This window comes from Erythrolamprus reginae, chromosome 3, assembly GCF_031021105.1.
Source record: "Erythrolamprus reginae isolate rEryReg1 chromosome 3, rEryReg1.hap1, whole genome shotgun sequence".
NCBI classification, from domain to species: domain Eukaryota; kingdom Metazoa; phylum Chordata; class Lepidosauria; order Squamata; family Dipsadidae; genus Erythrolamprus; species Erythrolamprus reginae.
In genome coordinates, this window is record NC_091952.1 from 49,973,836 (window position 1) to 49,995,100 (window position 21,265).

General features: G+C 40.3%; 2 protein-coding genes across 2 annotated transcripts in view; one reads left to right on the top strand and one right to left on the bottom strand.

Moving 5' to 3' along the window:
• FKBP5 (FKBP prolyl isomerase 5) overlaps nt 1-21,265 on the bottom strand; it is a 1,202,894-nt gene that overhangs the window by 310,153 nt on the left and 871,476 nt on the right. The gene's annotated exons all lie outside the window — the stretch shown is intronic.
• Nucleotides 1-21,265, top strand: part of MAPK13 (mitogen-activated protein kinase 13) — a 33,080-nt gene that overhangs the window by 1,286 nt on the left and 10,529 nt on the right. Inside the window, exons 2-7 of the mRNA XM_070745193.1 lie at nt 2,104-2,233; nt 4,814-4,872; nt 9,927-10,035; nt 11,209-11,238; nt 15,950-15,997; nt 20,465-20,579. Of these exons, the coding sequence (XP_070601294.1) occupies nt 2,104-2,233; nt 4,814-4,872; nt 9,927-10,035; nt 11,209-11,238; nt 15,950-15,997; nt 20,465-20,579 (491 nt within the window). The remainder of the gene's footprint in view (nt 1-2,103; nt 2,234-4,813; nt 4,873-9,926; nt 10,036-11,208; nt 11,239-15,949; nt 15,998-20,464; nt 20,580-21,265) is intronic.

A 21,265-nucleotide genomic window follows, 5' to 3' on the forward strand; every position in this document is an offset into this window, starting at 1 on the left:
GAAATTGTTTCAACTCCTACCCTCAAATATTGATTGTTTCTTGATTGCTTATTTGACCCCTATGACAATCATTAAGTGTTGTACCTCATGATTCTTGACAAATGTATATTTTCTTTTATGTACATTGCGAGCATATGCGCCAAAGACGAATTCCTTGTGTGTCCAATCACACTTGGCCAATAAAGAATTCAATTCTATTCTATTCTTCTATAAGAAGATAATACGGAGGGAGGAAGGTCCTCTCTCCTTTTGTACTTCCCAACACTGAATCCAACAGTGCCAGCTGCTACTGTTATCAGACAAGTCATGTTTACATTAAACTATTATTTCTGAACTACCCTGTGTGCTTCAGTTAAAGTACAATTACTTTTACAACGCACAGGTTCTTGGGCTGAAATGCCTGCAGCAGACATGCTGTAACAGCCAGAGCTAATGTAGTGAGTCAGTGCTTTTGTCACATAGAATATATTTGTGGGGTGGGGTGATTTATATTAAACTGGCTTCTGAGTGAGATGTATCTAAAGTTAAAATTTACATCCATGATTTTTGCAGAAATGTTCGCATGACAGCCTAATTTGAAATGTTAATTGTGTATTGACTTATTCTGACTAATGTCAAATGTAATATTTTGCAGCTACAGGCGGATCCTAGACAGATTTAAGGCATTTAAATAGTTTGTTTATAGCCATTCCTTTCTGTTTACTATCAAGGGAATAAAAAGAACAATCATTTATTTTGTATCTTTAACTGAGTTCAATTTCCTGGAGATATATATATATACAGTATATATCTTACTCAGAATCAAATGAACAAATGGCAAATAACACTGCCAAACATTAAACTCAACCCCCTGCTTATGCAGGAAACTCTACACTACTTCAAACAGATGGATATCCAATATTTTCTTTAAAATTTCCAGTGTTGGAGCATTCACAACTTCTGGAGGGAAGCTGTTCCACTGATTAATTGTTCTAACTGTCAGGAAATTTCTCCTTAGTTCTAGGTTTCCTTGTTTAGTTTCCACCCATTGCTTCTTGTTCTACCCTCAGGTGCTTTGGAGAATAGGTTGACTCCTTCTTCTTTGTGGCAACCCCTGAGATACCAGAAGAATGCTATCATGTCTCCCCTGGTCTTCCTTTTAATTAAACTAGACATGCCCAGTTCCTGCAACCGTTGATATGTTTTAGCCTCCAGTCCCCTAATCATCTTTGTCGCTCTTCTTTGCACTTTTTCTAGCGTTTCAACCTCCTTTTTGCATTAATGCTGGGTGCTAAGAAATTATAGTTCAACAGCTTATAATCTCCCCTTGAACTTTTTGATTGGTGATATTACAAAGTTCGCTGAGAGATGGAAGAGTTTTTGAAAGTTAAAATTTTTGGTATTGAATTTGTGTCCCATTATTTAGGAAAGCTTTGGTTCCCAAACCTAATATTCTCCAGATTGTAATACACTAATGCTGGCAGAGAATTATGGTAATTTCACAATTTCTAGAAGGCATCAGTTGATAAGAACTGGTAGAGGGCCTCATACATTTAGCTTATAACGTATATGTAGAAATAAGTTTTTATAGATACAGTATATGCATTCAGAAATAAAAGTGTTTATGTAGACATGCTCCTTAAGTAACACATGATCCACTTTATGTAACTCAAATTTATACAAATGTTTCTATAAGCCATATCTTAAATGCATAAAAGTACATTTTTCATGTGCAATGCAAATTAGTAGAGTTTATAGATGAATTCAAGATCTACACAAAAACTAGATTATGCAGTTTTCCAGAACAGAATGGCTAAATAAATCAGGAAGTGTCTGCAGTCTTTGGTTCTTCATCATGTAAAACTGCAGTGGCAAACATATTTACCACTATGTGTTATGAACAAAGCCTTGTTTATATGGCAGTGTCTTTATCCATATTTATATATGCAGAAATTCATTGAATCTTTATCCATATACTGCAGCAGTACAGCTGAAAGTGCAGCCCTAGTTATGCGTCCCAGACCATAAAATTCTGTTGCCTATAAATATGGTTAGGATGTTCCAGTTCAGAATAACGCTTCCATGTAATTTCCATCTGAATATTTTTCCTCTGATTTCTCATAGTTCTGCAATTGATAAGAAAACAGGAGACAAAGTAGCTATCAAGAAGCTCTGTCGCCCATTCCAATCTGAGATTTTTGCCAAACGAGCCTATCGGGAACTCACACTGCTAAAGCACATGCAGCATGAAAATGTGAGTAGCTACATCTCTGTGTATGTTTGCTTGTACCCAAAAGAGTTCTCTATGTTTTACACAAATAACAACTGAATTGAGAAAAGTGAGGGAAAGAAAAAGCGAAAAAGAAAGAAAAGGCGTAATTTCTATGCTCCCCTGAGACAAAAATTCAAATAAATAGCAAAATATGCGTCTCTAGAAGAGTAACATCTTGCAGTAACAGCTTCTATGAAATGACCGTTTCATCCCTGCATCTGATAGATAGATCTCATTCATTCAAGTTGCTACATTGACTCAAAAGTTATAAACCGGTGCCATACTAAGTTTGGACCATCAGTTAACTGTACTCGCAAAGATGGAAGACAACCAGCCAGACAAGTTCTAATATTTCCTTTTTCTACCTGATTGAGTTTGAGATAGGCTGGATGCTTTGGAATTTTGCAAATTGTAGTATACCTGAGGCTAAAATTAGATGCAATTAACATTCTGTCCACTGGATGAAAAGGGGGATAAGTTTATAATATTCATTTTCAATAACAAGGATAACTTGTCATGACTTTAACACAGACTGAATGCCCTGGTCTGCCTACTGATAATCATATTTCAGTTTTTGCTGAAATATTTAAGAGCCACATAATTGGTTGGATAAATTATACTTGGCAAAATGTAATTAGCTACAATATGCTATAAATAAATAAAATACAGTGATACCTCATCTTACGAACTTAATTGGTTCCAGGACGAGGTTTGTAAGGTGAAAAGTTTGAAATATGAAACAATGTTTCCCATAGGAATCAATGGAAAAGCGATTAATGCGTGCAAGCCCAAAACTCACCCCTTTTGCTAGCCGAAGTGCCCGTTTTTGTGCTGCTGGGGTTTCCCTGAGACTCCCCTCCATGGGAAACCCCACCTCCGGACTTCTGTGTTTTTGTGATGCTGCAGGGGAATCCCAGCAGCGCAAAAACGGGTGCTTCGCTGGCAATGGAAGTCCAGAGGTGGGGTTCCCCAGCGAGGGGAGCCTCAGGAAAATCCCAACAGCGCAAAAACGGGCACTTCGCTGGCAACAGAAGTCCGGAGGCGGGGCATTCCAGTGGCAGCGGCTTGGGTTTGTAAGGTGAAAATAGTTTGGAAGAAGAGGCAAAAAAATCTTAAACCCCGGGTTTGTATCTAGAAAAGTTTGTATGACGAGGGGTTTGTAAGACGAGGTATCACTGTACTCCCAAGCAGCCCCAAAGTGTAAAAACAAACCTTCTTCACTCTCTGCTGATGGGTTCCTAATGTCCTGATAGTGATGCTTACTTCTTAACCCATTTCCCTTCATCCCGCCACCCCAATTTTCTAACAATAGTGGACTTACAGTACATTGCAGTTACTGTCTGATACAGGTACCAAATTTCTGTACTTCAGGCTTAATGCTACAGCCTGATTTGTGGTTTGGTAGAAATCTGGTCCTTTCATGCTATGCATTCATTAAGCTACAGGTTTTTTAAAAAAAAATTAACTAAGCTCTGTACCTTCTTTCCTCTGGCACCTTCTTTCCTGTGTCTCACACTCTGATTTGTTACATGTAAGCAAATCCTATGCACATGATTCTGGCAAAGAGAGATATGACATATCCCTATTACATGGCATCTTTTTGACATCAGTCTAGTGCAGTGATAGTGACCCTATCGCACAGGTTCCACAGGTGGCACATGGAGCCATATCTGCTGGCACCCAAGCTGTTGCCCTAGCTCAACTCCAATGTCCATGTGTGTGCCAGCCAGCTGATTTTTGGCTCACACAGAGCGTCTGGGAGGGTGTTTTTGACTTCCAGAGAGCCTCTGGGGGGATGGGGAAGGGCGTTTTTACCCTGCCACGGCTCCAGGGAAGGCTTTGGAGCCTGGGGAGAACAAAACACGAGCCCACTGGGCCCACCAGAAGTTGGGAAACAGGCTGTTTCTGGCCTCCAGAGGGCCTCCGGGCGGTGGAGGAAGCTGTTTTCATCCTCCCCAGGCATTGAATTGTGAGTGTGGGCACTCGCGCTTGTGTGATAGCGTACGCCCGCGCTCTTTCGGCACCCAAGGGCAAAAAGGTTCGCCATCACTGGTCTAGTGTATTGGAATCTCCAATTCTCTACATGAACTAGATAAAAAGACTGCAGCATCATTTTGCATGACACTCTTTTAATGGAAATGTCTTTCTTTTCTAAATTCAGTAGACTTTTGGGAATGGGAATCCCAGCTGAGTTCTAATAAGAATGAAACCTATGCAAACAGATATGTTGACAGTTTTCTATAATTCCTATTTTCTCAGCTACAGTAAAATGTCAGCTGTGGTACAGAATGTTCTAATTAATTTATAAAATATTGATGCATCCAGAATTTGAAACATACATTCTGTACAACTAACACTGGATTTATTCCCTGGTATTGGAGCTTCCTATGAGAACATCATAAAATATAAGACTTCCCCTATCTCCCATTGCTTGGAAAGGCCTCAAGTTGCCAAGTAATATGGCTTTGTCTCTGGTTGGAAAGCAGAATGTTTTAATCTTGTTAGATAGAGATGTTCTTGTAATCCGTGTAAGCTAACATTCCGAGTCTACCTCTGCTGCAGGTCATTGGATTACTTGATGTCTTCACTTCAGCTACTTCATTTGATGGATTCCAGGACTTGTAAGTTTGCATTTTCTACCCTAATGATGTTCTATAGCTCTACTGCAAGATTTTAACAGAGTACAGATTAGGAGGGTTTCTAATCCAACACCTTGCTCAAACAGGGCACTCTGCTCCATTTCAGACAAATAGCTGTTCAATCTGTTCAGGGTTGGAATGTCCACAATTTCTGCAGGAAAGTCCTTCCACGGATTAATTGTTCTAATGGTCAGGAAATTTCTCTTTAGTTCTAAGTTGGTTCCCTCCTTGATTTGTTTCCACCCCCTGCTCCTTTATTCTGTTTTCAGGTGGTTTGAAGAATAGGTAGATCAACTCTAAAATAATTGCTTTTAAAGAAGGCACAACAGCTTGGTCCCTTAATCATTTTCTCTCAAAATCTGTTGTTTTCAAACATGAGTCTTATACAGGTTCTATCACCAAGTTTACCAATGGATGGATGGACGGACGGACGGACGGACGGATGGATAGAAAGATAGATAGATAGATAGATAGATAGATAGATAGATAGAAAGATAGATAGATAGAAAGATAGAAAGATAGATAGATAGATAGATAGATAGATAGATAGATAGATAGATAGATAGATAGATAGATAGATAGATAGTATATGTGGCATAGGGCCTGGATAGTGAAGAGACCACATGTTTCCCATAACATCTGTGTAGCTAATTCAATCCTGCAATCTTGACGTGCTCCAGATTCCTTCAATTAAACCGTATCATCTATTGCAGTGTTTCCCAACCTTGGCAACTTGAAGATATTTGGACTTCAACTCCCAGAATTCCCCAGCCAGCATTCGCTGGCTGGGGAATTCTGGGAGTTGAAGTCCAAATATCTTCAAGTTGCCAAGGTTGGGAAACACTGATCTATTGGAACCCTGGCTGGAAGGATGGGTTTTTTTGTAGAAGTTCCTGCCCTCTGAATGATGTTCCTTCCAAGATCCAGATAGCTCATATCCTACTATTGATTAAAAGAATTGTGAAGAACTGGCTCTTTTTCCAGGCCTTTGGCTAGGGAGAGTAATACCTCTCACTTCACTGTGTTTGTAATTTTTATCTTTGCCTTTTATGTTTTATTATGGTTGGTCACATAGTCAGCCAGATTTGGCATTTTTATTTACCTATTGAGTCCTTCCCAAGGACCTGGAATGGACAGATGTTCTTGCTCAGTGACATTAAAGGTGTCATCACAGGATGCAAGCAGTTCCAAGTAAAATTGCCTTTTGCAATTGAGTGGTGATGATTTCGTCAATGCTGATTGTCTTCATGTGATGCTCCCAATGTTTGGGATTGTATTCAAGGTGTGACTTTTGCTGCAGTCATTCTACTCCCTATTTGCAGATATTTGTATTTTGTGATTTTGTCCAGTTTTTCTCCACTATTTATATTCTGCTGTTGCTACTAAATAGTGGGTGCAACTACATCCATCATTTAAACTTTTTTGCCCTTCTTATCACCAATTGTTCAGTCTAACGTATTGTGTGGCAGGTGTTGGTCTGGTTGAATTCTGAAGTTCCAGAACACTTCAATTTATTCAATTTCTATTATTTGGTCTGTTTTGTGATGTCACCAGTTTTTGCTTGCAAGCAGATGGTATTTCTTGCACCATTGTTACTTCTTTGTTATGCCACTCTTTGTAGTCAGGCTGTGTGATCTTCTTATTGCTCTTGGGTTAAGCAGATGTTGTTTAATGGTATTACAGTTGGCTGTGCAGTCAGCCAGATGTTTATATGGATTGGATTTTTATCCTTAAAATCAAGTCCTTAGTTGGAATAGGTAGGTGTCATTTGATGGTATTAATGATAATGTCACAGGATGTAAGCTGTTCCAAGTAAAGCTGTCTTCTGCAATTGACCAATAGCAATTTTGACAATGCTGATGTTCAAATGATGCTCCAATTGTTTTGGCATTGCATCCAAGGTGGCTACTACTATTGGTACCCCCTATGTTTTCTTTTACCACAGTCATCTAATTGCAGGTCTTTGTATTTTGTAATTTTCTCCAGTTCTTTCTCTTTTCTTCTGCTATCTTCAGTTACTGCCATCTCCATTATCCAGACTTTTTGTCTTTTTTTTCAATCAACAATTCTATAGTGTTATGTGGCTTTTCTGAAGTGCTAGATACTGCAATTTATTTTTTTGAGTGCAATTATACACTCAAAAAAATAAAGGGAACATTCAAATGACACATCCTAGATCTGAATGAATGAAATATTCTCATTGAATACTTTGTTCTGTACAAAGCTGAATGTGCTGACAGCATGTGAAATTGATTGTCAGTCAATGTTGCTTCCTAAGTGGACAGTTTGATTTCACAGAAGTTTGATTTACTTGGAGTTATATTGTGTTGTTTAAGTGTTTCCTTTACTTTTTTGAGCAGTCTATAATTGCAGATATTTCAGTGCGCCTTTATCATGTTTGTTGTTAGAAAATGAAGAAACTGAAGGGACTTCAGACAAGCCACATATATATATGCTGTACTGTGCTGTGGTCCTGCCAGTTTTTGCTTGTGGATAAATGACAATATTATATGTGTGTGTGTGTGTGTGTGTCATATGTTTTTTTGCTGAATTTGAAAATTAAGGGAGACTAGGTTATCCACAAGCAAAAACTGGCAGGACCACAGCACAGACAAAGTGTTCATTATTATCATATAGACAAAAACATGAAATCACAACTGCCAATTCTTTAGCTGCTATTGGCCTTAATACATATCAGGTTCTTCCCAAAAACCTTTGTTGTAATGTATCAGCATTGTATATGTATAGACACAAGCAGTGTGACCTTTTGTAATTGACAGATGGACATTTTGTCAATACCTAGTTTGTTTTTGTTGCTGTTAGTGCGAAGTACATATTAGTTTTTACCTAAAATTAAGCATCCTGAAAATTCTGTCTTTTTTAAAATTAGAAACTTTATGGGGCCAATCTAGTGCAACAGTTGCTACCCTTAATCAGTTGTTCTGTTTATATATTTTTAAAACTGCTCCCACTGGATCTCAATTTCCCAATTTTCACCCTGCCGTGCATTTTTTCAAATGAAACTTTGATGACAGAGATTTACATTTGAAAATAGATGACATGGGAGGAGAATATGCTTTCTGCCAGAATTGGTATCCCATAATAACCTTTTATCCTTGTAATGTTTTAATATTTAATATTTATACAAAAAAATTTGCCTGCTGAGAACAGTGTGTGTCACACAAAAGCCAACGGGGATTTTGAATACAATCTGTATTATGGGATGGGCAATGTTTAATAAAATCTGAGATGATTGATTAGGGAGATATTTATAATATGTTCATTAATTAATCATAAAACATAATTGGAAGAGACATTAGAGGTCGTCTCATGAAACTTGCTTGATGCGTGATTTAAAATGCAAAACATTTTACACTGTGTTGACACAATCTAGCTTCTACATAAATGTCTTCAATAAATGCTAAATTTTAGGACCACGACTAGCAGACTAAAATCTACAGAGATGCCTTTTTAAAAAAACATTTCAAAGCAGTTCATTTTTTCCATAAACAATCGGTACAGATACATTTAATATTTAGCTTAGAATGTGTTTTCCGGTAATGTTATGCACCTGTCCTTTTTATAGCCCTTGAAGAAACACTGAATATTAAACAAATCATATAAATTTAAAAGAAAAACAACATATCAACTACATAATTATAATGAAAGATAATTACTACAGTCCAAATTGAAATGACCGTGGAGGGCAGTCCCTGTGATTTTAGAGTGAGAGACTAACCTACCCCATAGCATTTTAGATAGCCACTAGATAGAAGATGGACAGACTCCACATCCTGCCATCACCCATATCGTCACTGAAGCATGAAGTATCCAAAGCAAGAATTGTGTTGGGAGAAGATGGAGAACCCCACTTTAAATTGAAACAATTTAAGATTACGTTAAGCTGCCATAGGTGTGGGTTGGGGATGTAAAAGCAACAGCATAAGGAAATGTTTGTGCTATAGTTTGCACCACAGTTAAGAGTTTCAAAGATGAGTGTTACTTCTATATAATTAGTAACTACTTAAGAAGTCAGTGCAAATTAACTGGGTCTTAGCTGCCAGTGAATAGCTATTCTATCTGGTAGTCCCTTATGTTGTATGGATAAACACAGAGCCATAAATTGAAAAGCATAGTTAAATGGATATGAAAAGCCAGCAATGCAAGCCTCACATCAATTAAACTATTAAATTGACAATAGAGTTATTCAAGACAATAGACATGGGGGTTTCAGAGAAGTTCAGATGATTTTGTTATGGACTGCAGTGAAAATATTAAGTTACAATCATATTGTTTGCTATAATCAATGATGGGCTCCTATGGATACAGTCAGGTAGAACTGGTAGAAAAATTCCAATTTTTTTTCTTTTTTCCCCCTTTTGGGCTCTGGGTATGTTTTTCCTATCGCAGTAAATGAGGTTGAATGTGTATAATTTTAGAAGAGCTGTTCGTGCATGTGTGTGTACATACACACACAGTTTATATAGTAGATAATGTATATTTTTGTGTGCCTGTGTGTAATATGTATGTAATATGTATGGCATATATACATAGAATTAAATAGTATATTTTGTATGTTCAGTAATAGTAAATAAATAGGAAAACTGTATCTCTTTGAGGCAAGGAGAGGCCAGGCACCCTAACCCCAACCCAAACCCTTGACATCATTGACGTCAAATTAGCCACCTTTAAGCCAGTCACATGACCTTTAAGCCACACTCCCAGCCACATGATCGTCAAGCTACTCCTACCTGGTCACATGGCCAGCAAGCCACACCAACAAAATAAGCCACTCCCACACTGTGGTAGTAAAAATTTTGTAGCCCTTTACTGGCTATAGTATTTTGTTTAATGAGATAAAACTTTTGTTCCCATTCCTGGTTCTAAAATACGCCCGTTCACTCTTATTTTCAGAAATGGGGTTTTATAAAATCGGTAAGAGTCTTAGCATGAATTAACTACTATTTCTGCTGAACTATATAACTCCATTTATAGCTTACATCTTTCTCTGATACTTTCCTTTTAACTTTTTTTAGTTACTTGGTGATGCCGTACATGCAAACAGATTTACAAAAGATAATGGGACACCAATTCAGTGAGGAAAAGATTCAATATCTGATCTACCAAGTCTTGAAAGGCTTGAAGGTAAGTAACTTCAGAAAAATTCAGAACAGAAATACATTTCTGCCACTTTTGCCAAACCACCTCGTTTCTTTAGCCTCTTTGTAGTGACGGCATCTTTTAATAGATTTTGAACATATAATCATAGGATTGAAAGGAGCCAGAGGAACCTTAGAGATCATGAAGTCTAGCTCCTTGCCTAGTACATGGATCTGTACTTTAGCACCTCCTGACCAAAATCCACCCAGCTTCCATTATAGACCTCCAATCAAGCAATATGTGCATTGGTGAAAGACTTTCTTTGCAACGTACACCATTTTTTCTTATCCTGTCTTCTGGAATGGCTTTAAATAATTCTGCCCTGTCTTTCATATAATAGCTTTTCAAATATTGAGACAGCTACACTATCATATCTCCTCAATCTTTTCTTCTCAAGCTAAAGACATCCAGCACCAGCTGTTCCGCCTATATTTTTCTATCCAAGCCATCTTATTATCTTGGTTGCTGTTTTGTGAACAAAACCTCTTAAAATGTGATCCTGAGAACTATTCAAGGTGCAGTCTAACCAATGCCGAATGATTTTCTTGATTTGACAGGCTATATCTGTTGATGGGGCTTTTCTTTTTGGCAGATGCCTTTTGGGTCATAATAATTTTATAATAAATCCACCAAGACAGCTTGGGCTATCAGCAGGATGGCTACTATCTCTATACTGAATGTTTCATTATCAGTCTCCTCCCCTTGGTTCACACCTCCTATCATGACCATCCAATGATGACCACACCTCCTGGGGATTCTGTGGCTAGTCGTTCAGCATATGAAAAGATCACCAGTAATGGAAGCTTGCCAGAGCTCATGACTTAACAAAAACAAGGCAAGAGAAAGCTGCAGGGAAAGAGTTTTTATTTCACCAGAATCACTTTCACAAAAAACAAAAGGCCTCATCAGGGTTTCCTTTGCTCCTTGGCAAGAAGTTCTCAGGAATTCTAGAATATTTCTATTGGATTATTTTTTTGTGTGTGTGTGTAAAAATGGTGTTTCCACTTTCTAAGGGCTGTTTTGAGATCATTAATCCACGTAGAAAGCTACTTTGTGTACCCGAAGATACTACGTGCTCTATCATGGGGAATATTGATTAATATCAATTACGGAGGAAGCTACATGTAACCTTAATGTGGTCTTTTTCTTCTTTTGCAGTATATTCACTCTGCTGGAATCATTCACAGGGTATGTTCCTTTTTAAAGTTATACCTGTTCTAGAGTGTACAGTGCAGCCTTCTACAACATGGTGCCTTCCAGGTGTGGTTCCCGTAATCTCCCATCCTCAAACCCCAGCCCCTGTTTGGGCAAGGGATTGGACTAGATCAGTGTTTCCCAACCTTGGCAACTTGAAGGTATTTGGACTTCAACTCCCAGAGTTCCCCAGCCAGGGAATGCTGGCTGGGGAATTCTGGGAGTTGAAGTCCAAATATCTTCAAGTTGCCACTGTTGGGAAGCACTGGACTAGATGACCTGCAAGGTCCCTTCCAACTCTATTAAATAAACCAATAAACCACTGTTCCCAAGATATGAAAGACTGCACTAGTGCATATTGCTAAACTTCTTTTGTGGTCAATCTTTTCAAACTTTTCTGATATATACAAGGATCACCTAATCTCTATTGCTATGCTGAAACCAAATGACCTTTGTTTTCTGTTCCCCCCAGAAGAGAACCTACAAGTCTCCCTTGGCAGTTGGTGGCAGTGTCCTAATTCTGGCCCACCAGCATGTTACAAACATAAGGTGACCAGGCATCCCGCTTTCCGCGGGACAGTCACGCTTTTTAGCAATTTGTCCCGTGCCCCGGGACATTTTTTAAAAGTCCCGATTTTTTGAAAGGAGCCGCCGGGTGGAAATTGCTGGACCTGAGCATTGGGCGGCATGGCCGAAGCGTTGGACTCGTACAACCCATTCTGCCCCTAGCTCGGCTCTGCTCACCAGCAAGCCCCACCCCGTCATCTGTGGCCGCCTTCACCCGGCCTCACAACGTTTTGCCCTTCGCTCACTCAGCCTCCCGCAGCCGTCGCCCCTTCCCGCCTTTCTCTCCCCCCCTTTTATTTTCCTTTCTTTATTTTTTAATTTGCTCGCTTCCCCTTTTCTTTGCTCTCTTCCACTTTTGCTCACCTGAACTGGGGTAAACTCATAGCAACCTACCACTGGCTCAAACCAAGGTTTTAATAAACACAAGTTTTGATGCAATGTTCACATAAGAATTAATGTCTCTCCAATGCTTGCTAGTGGTGGAAGCTGGTAGCTACAAGGCATATCTCACCTCAGGAAATACATACATCTATCCCCTCTAACATATAGTTCATTTGACATTTTCCTCCTGCACTTCAGCATCAAAACCCTATAATCCAACTTGTTGGCTCACCTTTTTTATGGCAGTTGATTACTGCCTGAGGAAAACATATTACACGTCACCCAAGAAGAAGACATCACCAGACAGACGTGCATGCCCTGAGGCCAGTTTTTAAATATGGAAATAATCCAATGAAAACATTACAAAACTGAGAGAAAATGCATTAGAGAGAGAGACTTTTAGGTATCTTTCAAAGAGGAAGAATACTTACCAGCACTGGGTTGCTCCCGGTTGGGCCTGGTTATTATTATTATTATTATTATTATTATTATTATTATTATTATTATTATTTATTGGATTTGTATGCTGCTCCTCTCCGTAGACTCGGGGCGGCTAACAGCAATAATATAAAACATCATGTAAATCCAATACTAAAACTAATACTAAAACAATTAAAAAACCCTTATTTGTGAAACCAAACATACATGCAAACAAACATACCATGCATAAATTGTAAAGCCCTAGGGGGAAAGAATATCTAAGTTCCCCCATGTCTTACGGCAGAGGTGGGTTTTAAGGAGCTTACGAAAGGTGAGGAGGGTGGGGGCAATTCTAATCTCCGGGGGGAGTTGGTTCCAGAGGCCCGGGGCCGCCACAGAGAAGGCTCTTCCCCTGGGGCCTGCCAAACGGCATTGTTTTGTTGATGGGACCCGGAGAAGGCCCACTCTGTGAGACCTAACCGGTCGCTGGGATTCGTGCGGCATAAGGCAGTCTTGTAGATACCCTGCTCCGGTGCCATAAAGGGCTTTACTGGTTCTGTGAACCAGTAGTGGCGGGATGCTCTGCCCTCCTGCCCATGACATTTCTGGGCATGCGCAGAAGCATTGCATGCTCACAAACCAGTAGCAAAGGTTTTTAGAGCCCATTACTGATACACATGGAGCAGAAATGTTTTACACTGTCCTCTTGGTACAGACTTGGGCCAGATGCGGCCCGAGGGCCGGATGCGGCCCACCCGCTGTCTGTGACCCGCCCACAGAGGTCAGTCCAACTTTTCTAGAAAAGAACCGGGTGTTCAAGATATAATATATAATATATATAATATATAATATAAATATATAATACAGTGATACCTCGTCTTACAAACGCCTCATCATACAAACTTTTCGAGATACAAACCCAGGGTTTAAGATTTTTTTGCCTCTTCTTACAAACTATTTTCACCTTACAAACCCAAGCCAACTCCACTGGCATGCCCCGCCTCCGAACTTCTGTTGCCAGCGCGCCCATTTTTGCACTGCTGGGATTCCCCTGAACCTCCCCTCCATGGGAAACACCACCTCCAGACTTCTGCGTTTTTGCGATGCTGCAGGGAAATCCCAGCAGTGCAAAAATGGGTGCTTCGCTGGCAACGGAAGTCCGGAGGTGGGGTTTCCCAGCGAGGAGAGCCTCAGCGAAGTCACAGCATCACAAAAACACGGAAGTCTGAAGGTGGGGTTTCGAGGACTTCCATGTTTTTCTGATGCTGCAATTTCACTGATGCTCTACCTCCAGACTTCCGTTGCCAGCGAAGCTGGGATTCCCCTGCAAACCCACTGGGGTTTCCCAGCGAGGAGAGCCTCAGCGAAGTCACAGCATCACAAAAACACAGAAGTCTGGAGGTGGGGTTTCCCATGGAGGGGAGCCTCAGGGGAATCCCAGCAGCACAAAAGCGGGCTCTTCGGCTGGCAAAAGGGGTGAATTTTGGGCTTGCACACATTAATCGCTTTTCCATTGGTTCCTATGGGAAACATTGTTTCGTCTTACAAACTTTTCACCTTCAGAACCTCATCCCGGAAGCAATTAAGTTTGTAAGACAAGGTATCACTATATAATATATAATATAATATATATAATGTATAATATATAATATATAATATTATAATTAACTCAGTTCTACCCAATACTATCCCAGTATGAGTTAATTATATTAGTCCGGCCCTCTAAAACCATCCCAATTTCTCATGCGGCCCTATGGCAAAATTAATTGCCCACCCTTTAGTACATACCATACAATTGCAGAGATAGTCAGATGCACAATACTCGGAGCCCCAGAGAATATTTATATTCTCATTAATTGTGACGAAGGAAAGGAATGTGGCTCTTAATCATTACAACAGAGGGATTGGGAAATGAGAGGCCTACCATCCTCTCTATCCTCTGAAGAGATAGAAGAACAGGTTTTCTTCCCCACCCCACTCCTGTTGAGTGAAATGGAAGGAGATTTGCCAATATGGCATTGGGTGTTTGGGAGAAAATTGTTAAGAAGGATAAGGAAATTTGGATCTGGCAAATCCACTGCTGTTTTGTGACACCAGCAGCTCTATTGGTAGAACGTCTATGGCAATGGGGCATTTGCAGGCAAAGTAAGAAGATTCCTGCTTGATGTCCCTTCAGTATTGGGGTGTATGTAAGAGACAACATGTTTCTCATACATACTAACATCTTTGGCTTCAGTAATGTTTATGTGGGGAGTAGGTGCATCAAGGCTGTACAAATCCAGGTGACAATTAAAGTGCAATTAATTGCTACATTAACAATCATTTATATCAAAAAATAGAAAAAAGATGAATGGAACAGAATGACTAAACCTCATAAGATCTCCCTGGTAAACATTCTATATTCAGTACTGTTGTGATTCAGCCTGAGGCTGCTCAGGGACCAACTGTGTCTCTGCTGGCTCCATGCCCGGAGGAGGATGACAGCGCAGAGGAGGGGACTGAACAGTCGGACAGGGGAGAGGAAAATCAGGAATGGGATGAAGGAGAACAGCATGAGAGCCCGGGGGGGGGGCTCTCCCCAGCCAGTAGCTTGGAGTCATTAGGTGATGACGCACAAGCTGTCATTGACATGAGACAGCGACGTTCAGAGCAACAAAAGGAGCAGTTAAAGAGATATTTTCACCATTGAATTAGAAACAGCTGGGTTTGGGTGTGGTCCTCATCAGCAGGGTTTAAAAGGCAGGCAAGCCCTTGAAGCCATGTGGAGTGTTATCAGCTTGGCGTGGCGTTATCCTGTCTTGTTTCTCGGCGTCTCTGTTCCTGGCTTGTGGCCCAGCAGCTTTGGAAGATCCGTGGGAGGTGTAGGTCTGCTATCTACAGCCTTGGCTTGGCAGCAAGAATTCTGTATTGCTGCATGGACTTTTGGCCTTCGTGAATATATCTGAAGATACAGCATTTTCCTGTTTGTGGGGACATTTTCTGTTGCCTGTGTTTTTCTTGAGTTTTGTGGAACTGCCTTTGCCTTTTGCCAGTGTGTCTGGATTCTCTTTTTGGGTTGGTATTGGCTTCTGGAGTGACCCAGACAGAACAAGTACTAAGCAATAACAGATTTTCCCTTTGAATATCCTGGCTGGTCATATTCAAATTTTTAGCCAGGGAAACTGCTTTTTCAGTGCTGAGGAAATGGACATCGGAGAGCCTGGATAAGTGCTGGATAGAGAGCAAACCCAATGCATGGTCTGGGATGGGAGGAAAGAATATGCTTATTATGTAATTATCTATTCCAGGATCAAATTGTGATAGTGACAATGGACTTTTCTAATTTTGTATACCTCAGGATCTAAAGCCAGGCAATTTAGCGGTGAATGAAGACTGTGAATTAAAGGTAGGATTTTGGGTTTTGTTTAATGAAAAAGTAGACTGCATTTCACTATGTTGTTCTGAATCTTCAATGCATCTTCCTCTGCAACACATTATTTGGAAATAACACCTACTTATTTTGACTCATTGAAATCAGCCAAGTTAAAGTGCACCTGGGTGGTAACACATTTATTGCATTTTATTAAGCAATTGCTTTGTTTAAAATGGAATTTTAAATGACATCACCTCTAAATTTCCCACATTTCCTATTATTTCTTTCAACTATTTTTTTTCCTTGAAAAAAAATTCTGTTTTCTATTAATTAGAAAAAAGTATGTTTGCAAAGAGCCTTCACCTAGAAGAATCTTTATATTACATAACAGTTGATATAATTAGAGTTTAATGATGTTATCTATTTTAAACCTATAGTACAGAGGCTCAGAATTCAAATGCTCACATCCCACTCTCAGTTTTAAACTTGCACAGTAATAGCATCTTGAATGATTTGTCAGTACTCTTTCTATAGTAGAATGGAGTATATAGGGAAGAATCCTAGTGGTGTAGGAGTTAAAATTCAATATTGCAGGCTAACTCTATCCACAGCCTGTAGTTCAATCCTGATGGGGTTCAAGGTTGACTCAGCCTTCTGCTTTTCCGAGATCAGTAAAATGAGGACTCAGATGTTAGGGGCAATAAGCTGACATTGTAAACCACCCAAAGAGTGCTGTAAAGACCATGGGGTGGTATATAAGTCTAAATCAGTGGTTCTCAACCTGGGGGTCAGATCCCCTTTGGGGCTGAATGACCATTTCACAGAGGTTGCCTAAGACCATGGGAAAAGACAAATTTCCTATTGTGTTAGGAACTAAAAGTTTTCTTCTGGCGCCTTGGAACATATTTTTACAATCCGACCAATCAGGTGTTTACAGTGGGAGTGTCCCTCTGACCTTCCTGCCAATCAGCTTAAAGCTCTGTTGGGAGAATTGGGGCTAGATTTATGGTTGGGGGTCACCACAGCATGAGGAACTGTATTAACTGTATTAAGAGCCGGGGTGGCGCAGCAGGTAGAGTGCTGTACTGCAGGCCACTGAAGCTGACTGTAGATCTAAAGGTCAGCGGTTCAAATCTCATCACCGGCTCAAGGTTGACTCAGCCTTCCATCCTTCCGAGGTGGGTAAAATGAGGACCTGGATTGTGGGGGCAATAGCCTAGCTCTGTTTAAAAAGTGCTATTGCTAACATGTTGTAAGCCACCCTGAGTCTAAGGAGAAGAGCGGCATAAAAATCGAATAAATAAAATAAATAAAATAAAATAAGGGCATTAGAAAGGTTGAGAACCACTGCTCTAAAATACTATTGCTATACGTTCTGCTCTTGATTTATAGCTAGGTTTGGCAAATCTTTAGAACATGAGTTTTGGCAAAGCATTTGAGTCTTGGCTGAACAAGATTATAACACTCAAAAATTGAAAGAGAACTAGTTTCCCTCAGGCCTTTCCCACCTGTACTTAGTCAAGCTATAAACATGCCCTGGCAGGGTTTCTCCTGCTTCTCTGTTCCCATTCAGTTGTTTTCATCTAGTCCCCAGCACATATTGGAGGCTTCTTTAAATTATCTTCAGATAGAGCAGTATTTTCCCCTTATACCAACAACATCCAGTGACAGTCTTAAGATGGGCAAAATTTGTTAAGCTTTTCCACCACTGTATGACAGAGGTCAAAAACGTGTTTGGAGAATTATAATTGACCATTTCAGGTGACGAAGGCACATCCTCCCCCTTCCTGTCACCCTTTTCTGCACCAGTTCTGCTCTGGCAGCCAGACACCTTAGTGTAGTGCTATTGGCTTATCAGAATTGCACAATAGCGCTGAGCAGAAACCTGTATAACTATGTGCCTTTATTTTGATCCAAGGCAAAATTAGCATGGAAGGATAGAATCAACCCATCTTTTGCCTCTCATAACAGAACACTGAAAACTGGCATTTGTAGTACAGTGCTCCCTTGATTTTTGCGGGTTCGAACTTCGCGAAAAGTCTATACCACGGTTTTTCAAAAATATTAATGAAAAAATACTTCGCTGTTTTTTCCCCTATACCAGGGTTTTTCCCACCTGATGACGTCATATGTCATCACCAAACTTTTGTCTGCTTTTAATAAATATATTTTAAAATAAACTTTAATAAATAAACATGGTGAGTAATAATCTAAATGGTTGTTAAGGGAATGGGAAATTATAATTTAGGGGGTTAAGTGTTAAGGAAAGGCTTGTGATACTGTTCATAGCCAAAAATAGTGTATTTACTTCAGCATCTCTACTTCACGGAAATTTGACTTTTGCGGGCGGTCTCGGAATGCATCCCCCGCAAAAATTGAGGGAACACTGTATATCTAAAGAAGGAATAATAATAAATGTTTATTTATAATGCCATTTTAACAAAGGGCATAGCAGCAAGCCATATACGACTAGTAAAGACAGACAGTAGGCAATACACACACTTAGCTAAAACACAACTAATAAAACCACAAAACGTGTTCAAAACCTTCCCAGCTTTTCCAACGTCTTCCCCTCTTGCTGATCCCCAGAACAAGGATGTTTCAATCTGCTGAATCAAAGAGGAATGTCTTTAATGCCTTGCGGAAGCGGAGAAAATTCTCCTCTGACCGAAGCTCTAAGGGAAGACATGGGGCCAGATCTTGAAAGGCCCACAATTTTGATGTTGCTGCACGTATCTGTGGAAGTCAACCGACCCTTCCCTAGTGAACGTAGATCCCCCGATGGTGTATTCCAAGATAAATAGGTCGCCAAGTAATTTGGTGTGTTTGAGCACAGGACCTTAAATACCATCCCTAAAAGTTTTAAATTGGAAGAAGAGGGCAATCCTAAATAAGTGCTATTTTTTTACTCCTTGATTCCAGCCTGCGTTAAAAAAAAAATTCCATGTGGATTATGACAGAATGGGATGCCAGAGAATAGGCAGCAGTGGGCTACTAGCCAGAATGCTAAGTTGAGCTCACTGCGGTGGCTCATAGATGCTTGCGGGGCCAGTGCGATTTTGCTTCTGCACCTCTGGAGGTAGCAAAATCGCGCATGGAGCCGCAGGTGCACCCGTGTTTCGGCATGCGCAGAAGCAAAAAAAAACACCTCACTGAAACATGAGCACACTTGCAGCTCTGTGCATGATTTTGCTACCTCCACAGGTACAGAAGCAAAATCACGCTGGCCCCACAAGCGGCAGCAAGCACAATTTAGCATTCCGGCTAGTAGCCGACTGCTCAGAGTAGGGCACACATAGGAGAGATGACAACTATTGTCCTGCTGCATTGTTGTGACTGGTGACGTGCTGAAGAGGGAGGTCAACACAGCCAGAGGGATCAACTAATTGTTGACTTATCACATGCTGTACCCACAACATCAAGACGACACAAGGTGATGGTGACTTGGGACAGATGGCAACAGAGGCAGGCTAGGCATTGTAATTAGGCAGCACATTTCCAGCTGGTGTAGCTTCCTGCTGACTCAAAGACGGGTGGATTGCCCTTTGGCTCAACAATGGGGAAATGCCCTCAGCTGGCATCATTAAAGCTAACTAAGGGTGCTTTTAGTCACCACTGTGTTAAAAAGAAGCCATGGCTTTGCAATAGCAATCTATTGTTTCTAGGAAGAACTTAAGAAGCTTTGTGGAGTGCTCTGAATTTTTTCTTTTTCTGTCACTTTGGATACACATGGCAAGTAACACCGTTCTGTAAATCAGTGTTTTTCAACTAGTGTGCCGTGGCACACTGGTGTGCTGTGAGACATGGTCAGGTGTGCCGTGGGGAAATTAAACATAGATCCCCAAACTATGGCCCGTGTGCTGGATACGGCCTGCAGAGGAAATTTATCCAGCCCGCCGCCAGCTGCCTCCATCCAAACGTAAACATTCCCCTCACAATCCCTCCAGCTATCAGCAACAGGAAGAGTGGAGGCCCAGGGAGCGCTCACTGACCAATCACCTTCTAGGATTCATCCTGACCACTAGCGATGAACCAATAGCAGGCCACCTCTCATCCACACCCAGGAAGGTCCCCACTCGGGCTGCTGCGCACTTGTCATTGTGTGGCCGTGGCGAATAGTTGAAGCTGCTACTCTTCCCCATGGTCCTGATTTCTAATCCTGGTCAGGATTGGAGGTAAATGTTGCCACCACTAGATGAGAGACTGAGAACTGTTGAGGAAGAGCTTTGTGTGTGTCTTTCTACCCTTCCTGCCAGGATATCCCTTTTGTGTTCATCGAAACAGGCCCAGGTTTCACACTAAGTGAGTATAAATACATTTAGAAACTATATTATTAATCATATGTATAATATGTACTGTGTTAGAGTGTCATTTTGTGTCATTTTGATTGGTGGTGTGCCCAGGATTTTGTAAATGTAAAAAAGGTGCCGCGGCTCAAAAAAGGTTGAAAATCACTGCTGTAAATGTCTCATTGTGCAAAACAATCTTTCATGTTTTTAGATTTTGGATTTTGGCTTAGCGAGGCATACAGACACAGAGATGACAGGATATGTTGTAACTCGTTGGTACAGAGCACCTGAAGTGATTCTGAACTGGATGCATTACAACCAGACTGGTGGGTTAAATTATTTATTCATTACAGGGAGGGGTTGGGAAATTCTTAATAAGCTGTGGATAATTGGCTAACTCTGGAGTTTCTATGTGATTTTTAAAAGTATTTAATTTACCCCTTTTTTCTGTATGTATGATACAAATCCTCACAACGTGACCTGATTCAGATTATGTAAACTGTGGCATTCAAATTGCATGAGCCCAATCATTAGCGTTTGTAAAACATAGTATCTAGCCTTGCAAATGATATGCCCAATGTATACAGTCTACTCTTCTTCAAGCAAACATTAATTAAAATACTATCACTTCTCCTACTTTGCTTACTGAGAAGTTGTATTCTTTTCAGTGATGCTTATACCCAGGTAGATGCAGAAAAGATTTCATCTAAATTGAATTTTCACCTTCCATAAACTGCAGACCGCTACCAAGGACTGTGTTACATAATTTTATTTTCACTGCTATTAATTCCTAAAATTCAGATTAATTCAGTCCAATTATTTTGCAGAGAATAGAACAGAACAGAATCCTATTCTGTGTCTCCTGGTTATTTAATCAGCATAAGTAATTTCTAACTCAATTGCATTGTGATATGTGGACACACATGCTTCAAATACAGATGTTAACAAAATTATTACTACTGTGAAAAAGTTGTTTCGTTAGTCTAATGCAGGAGTGTCACACTCACGTTTT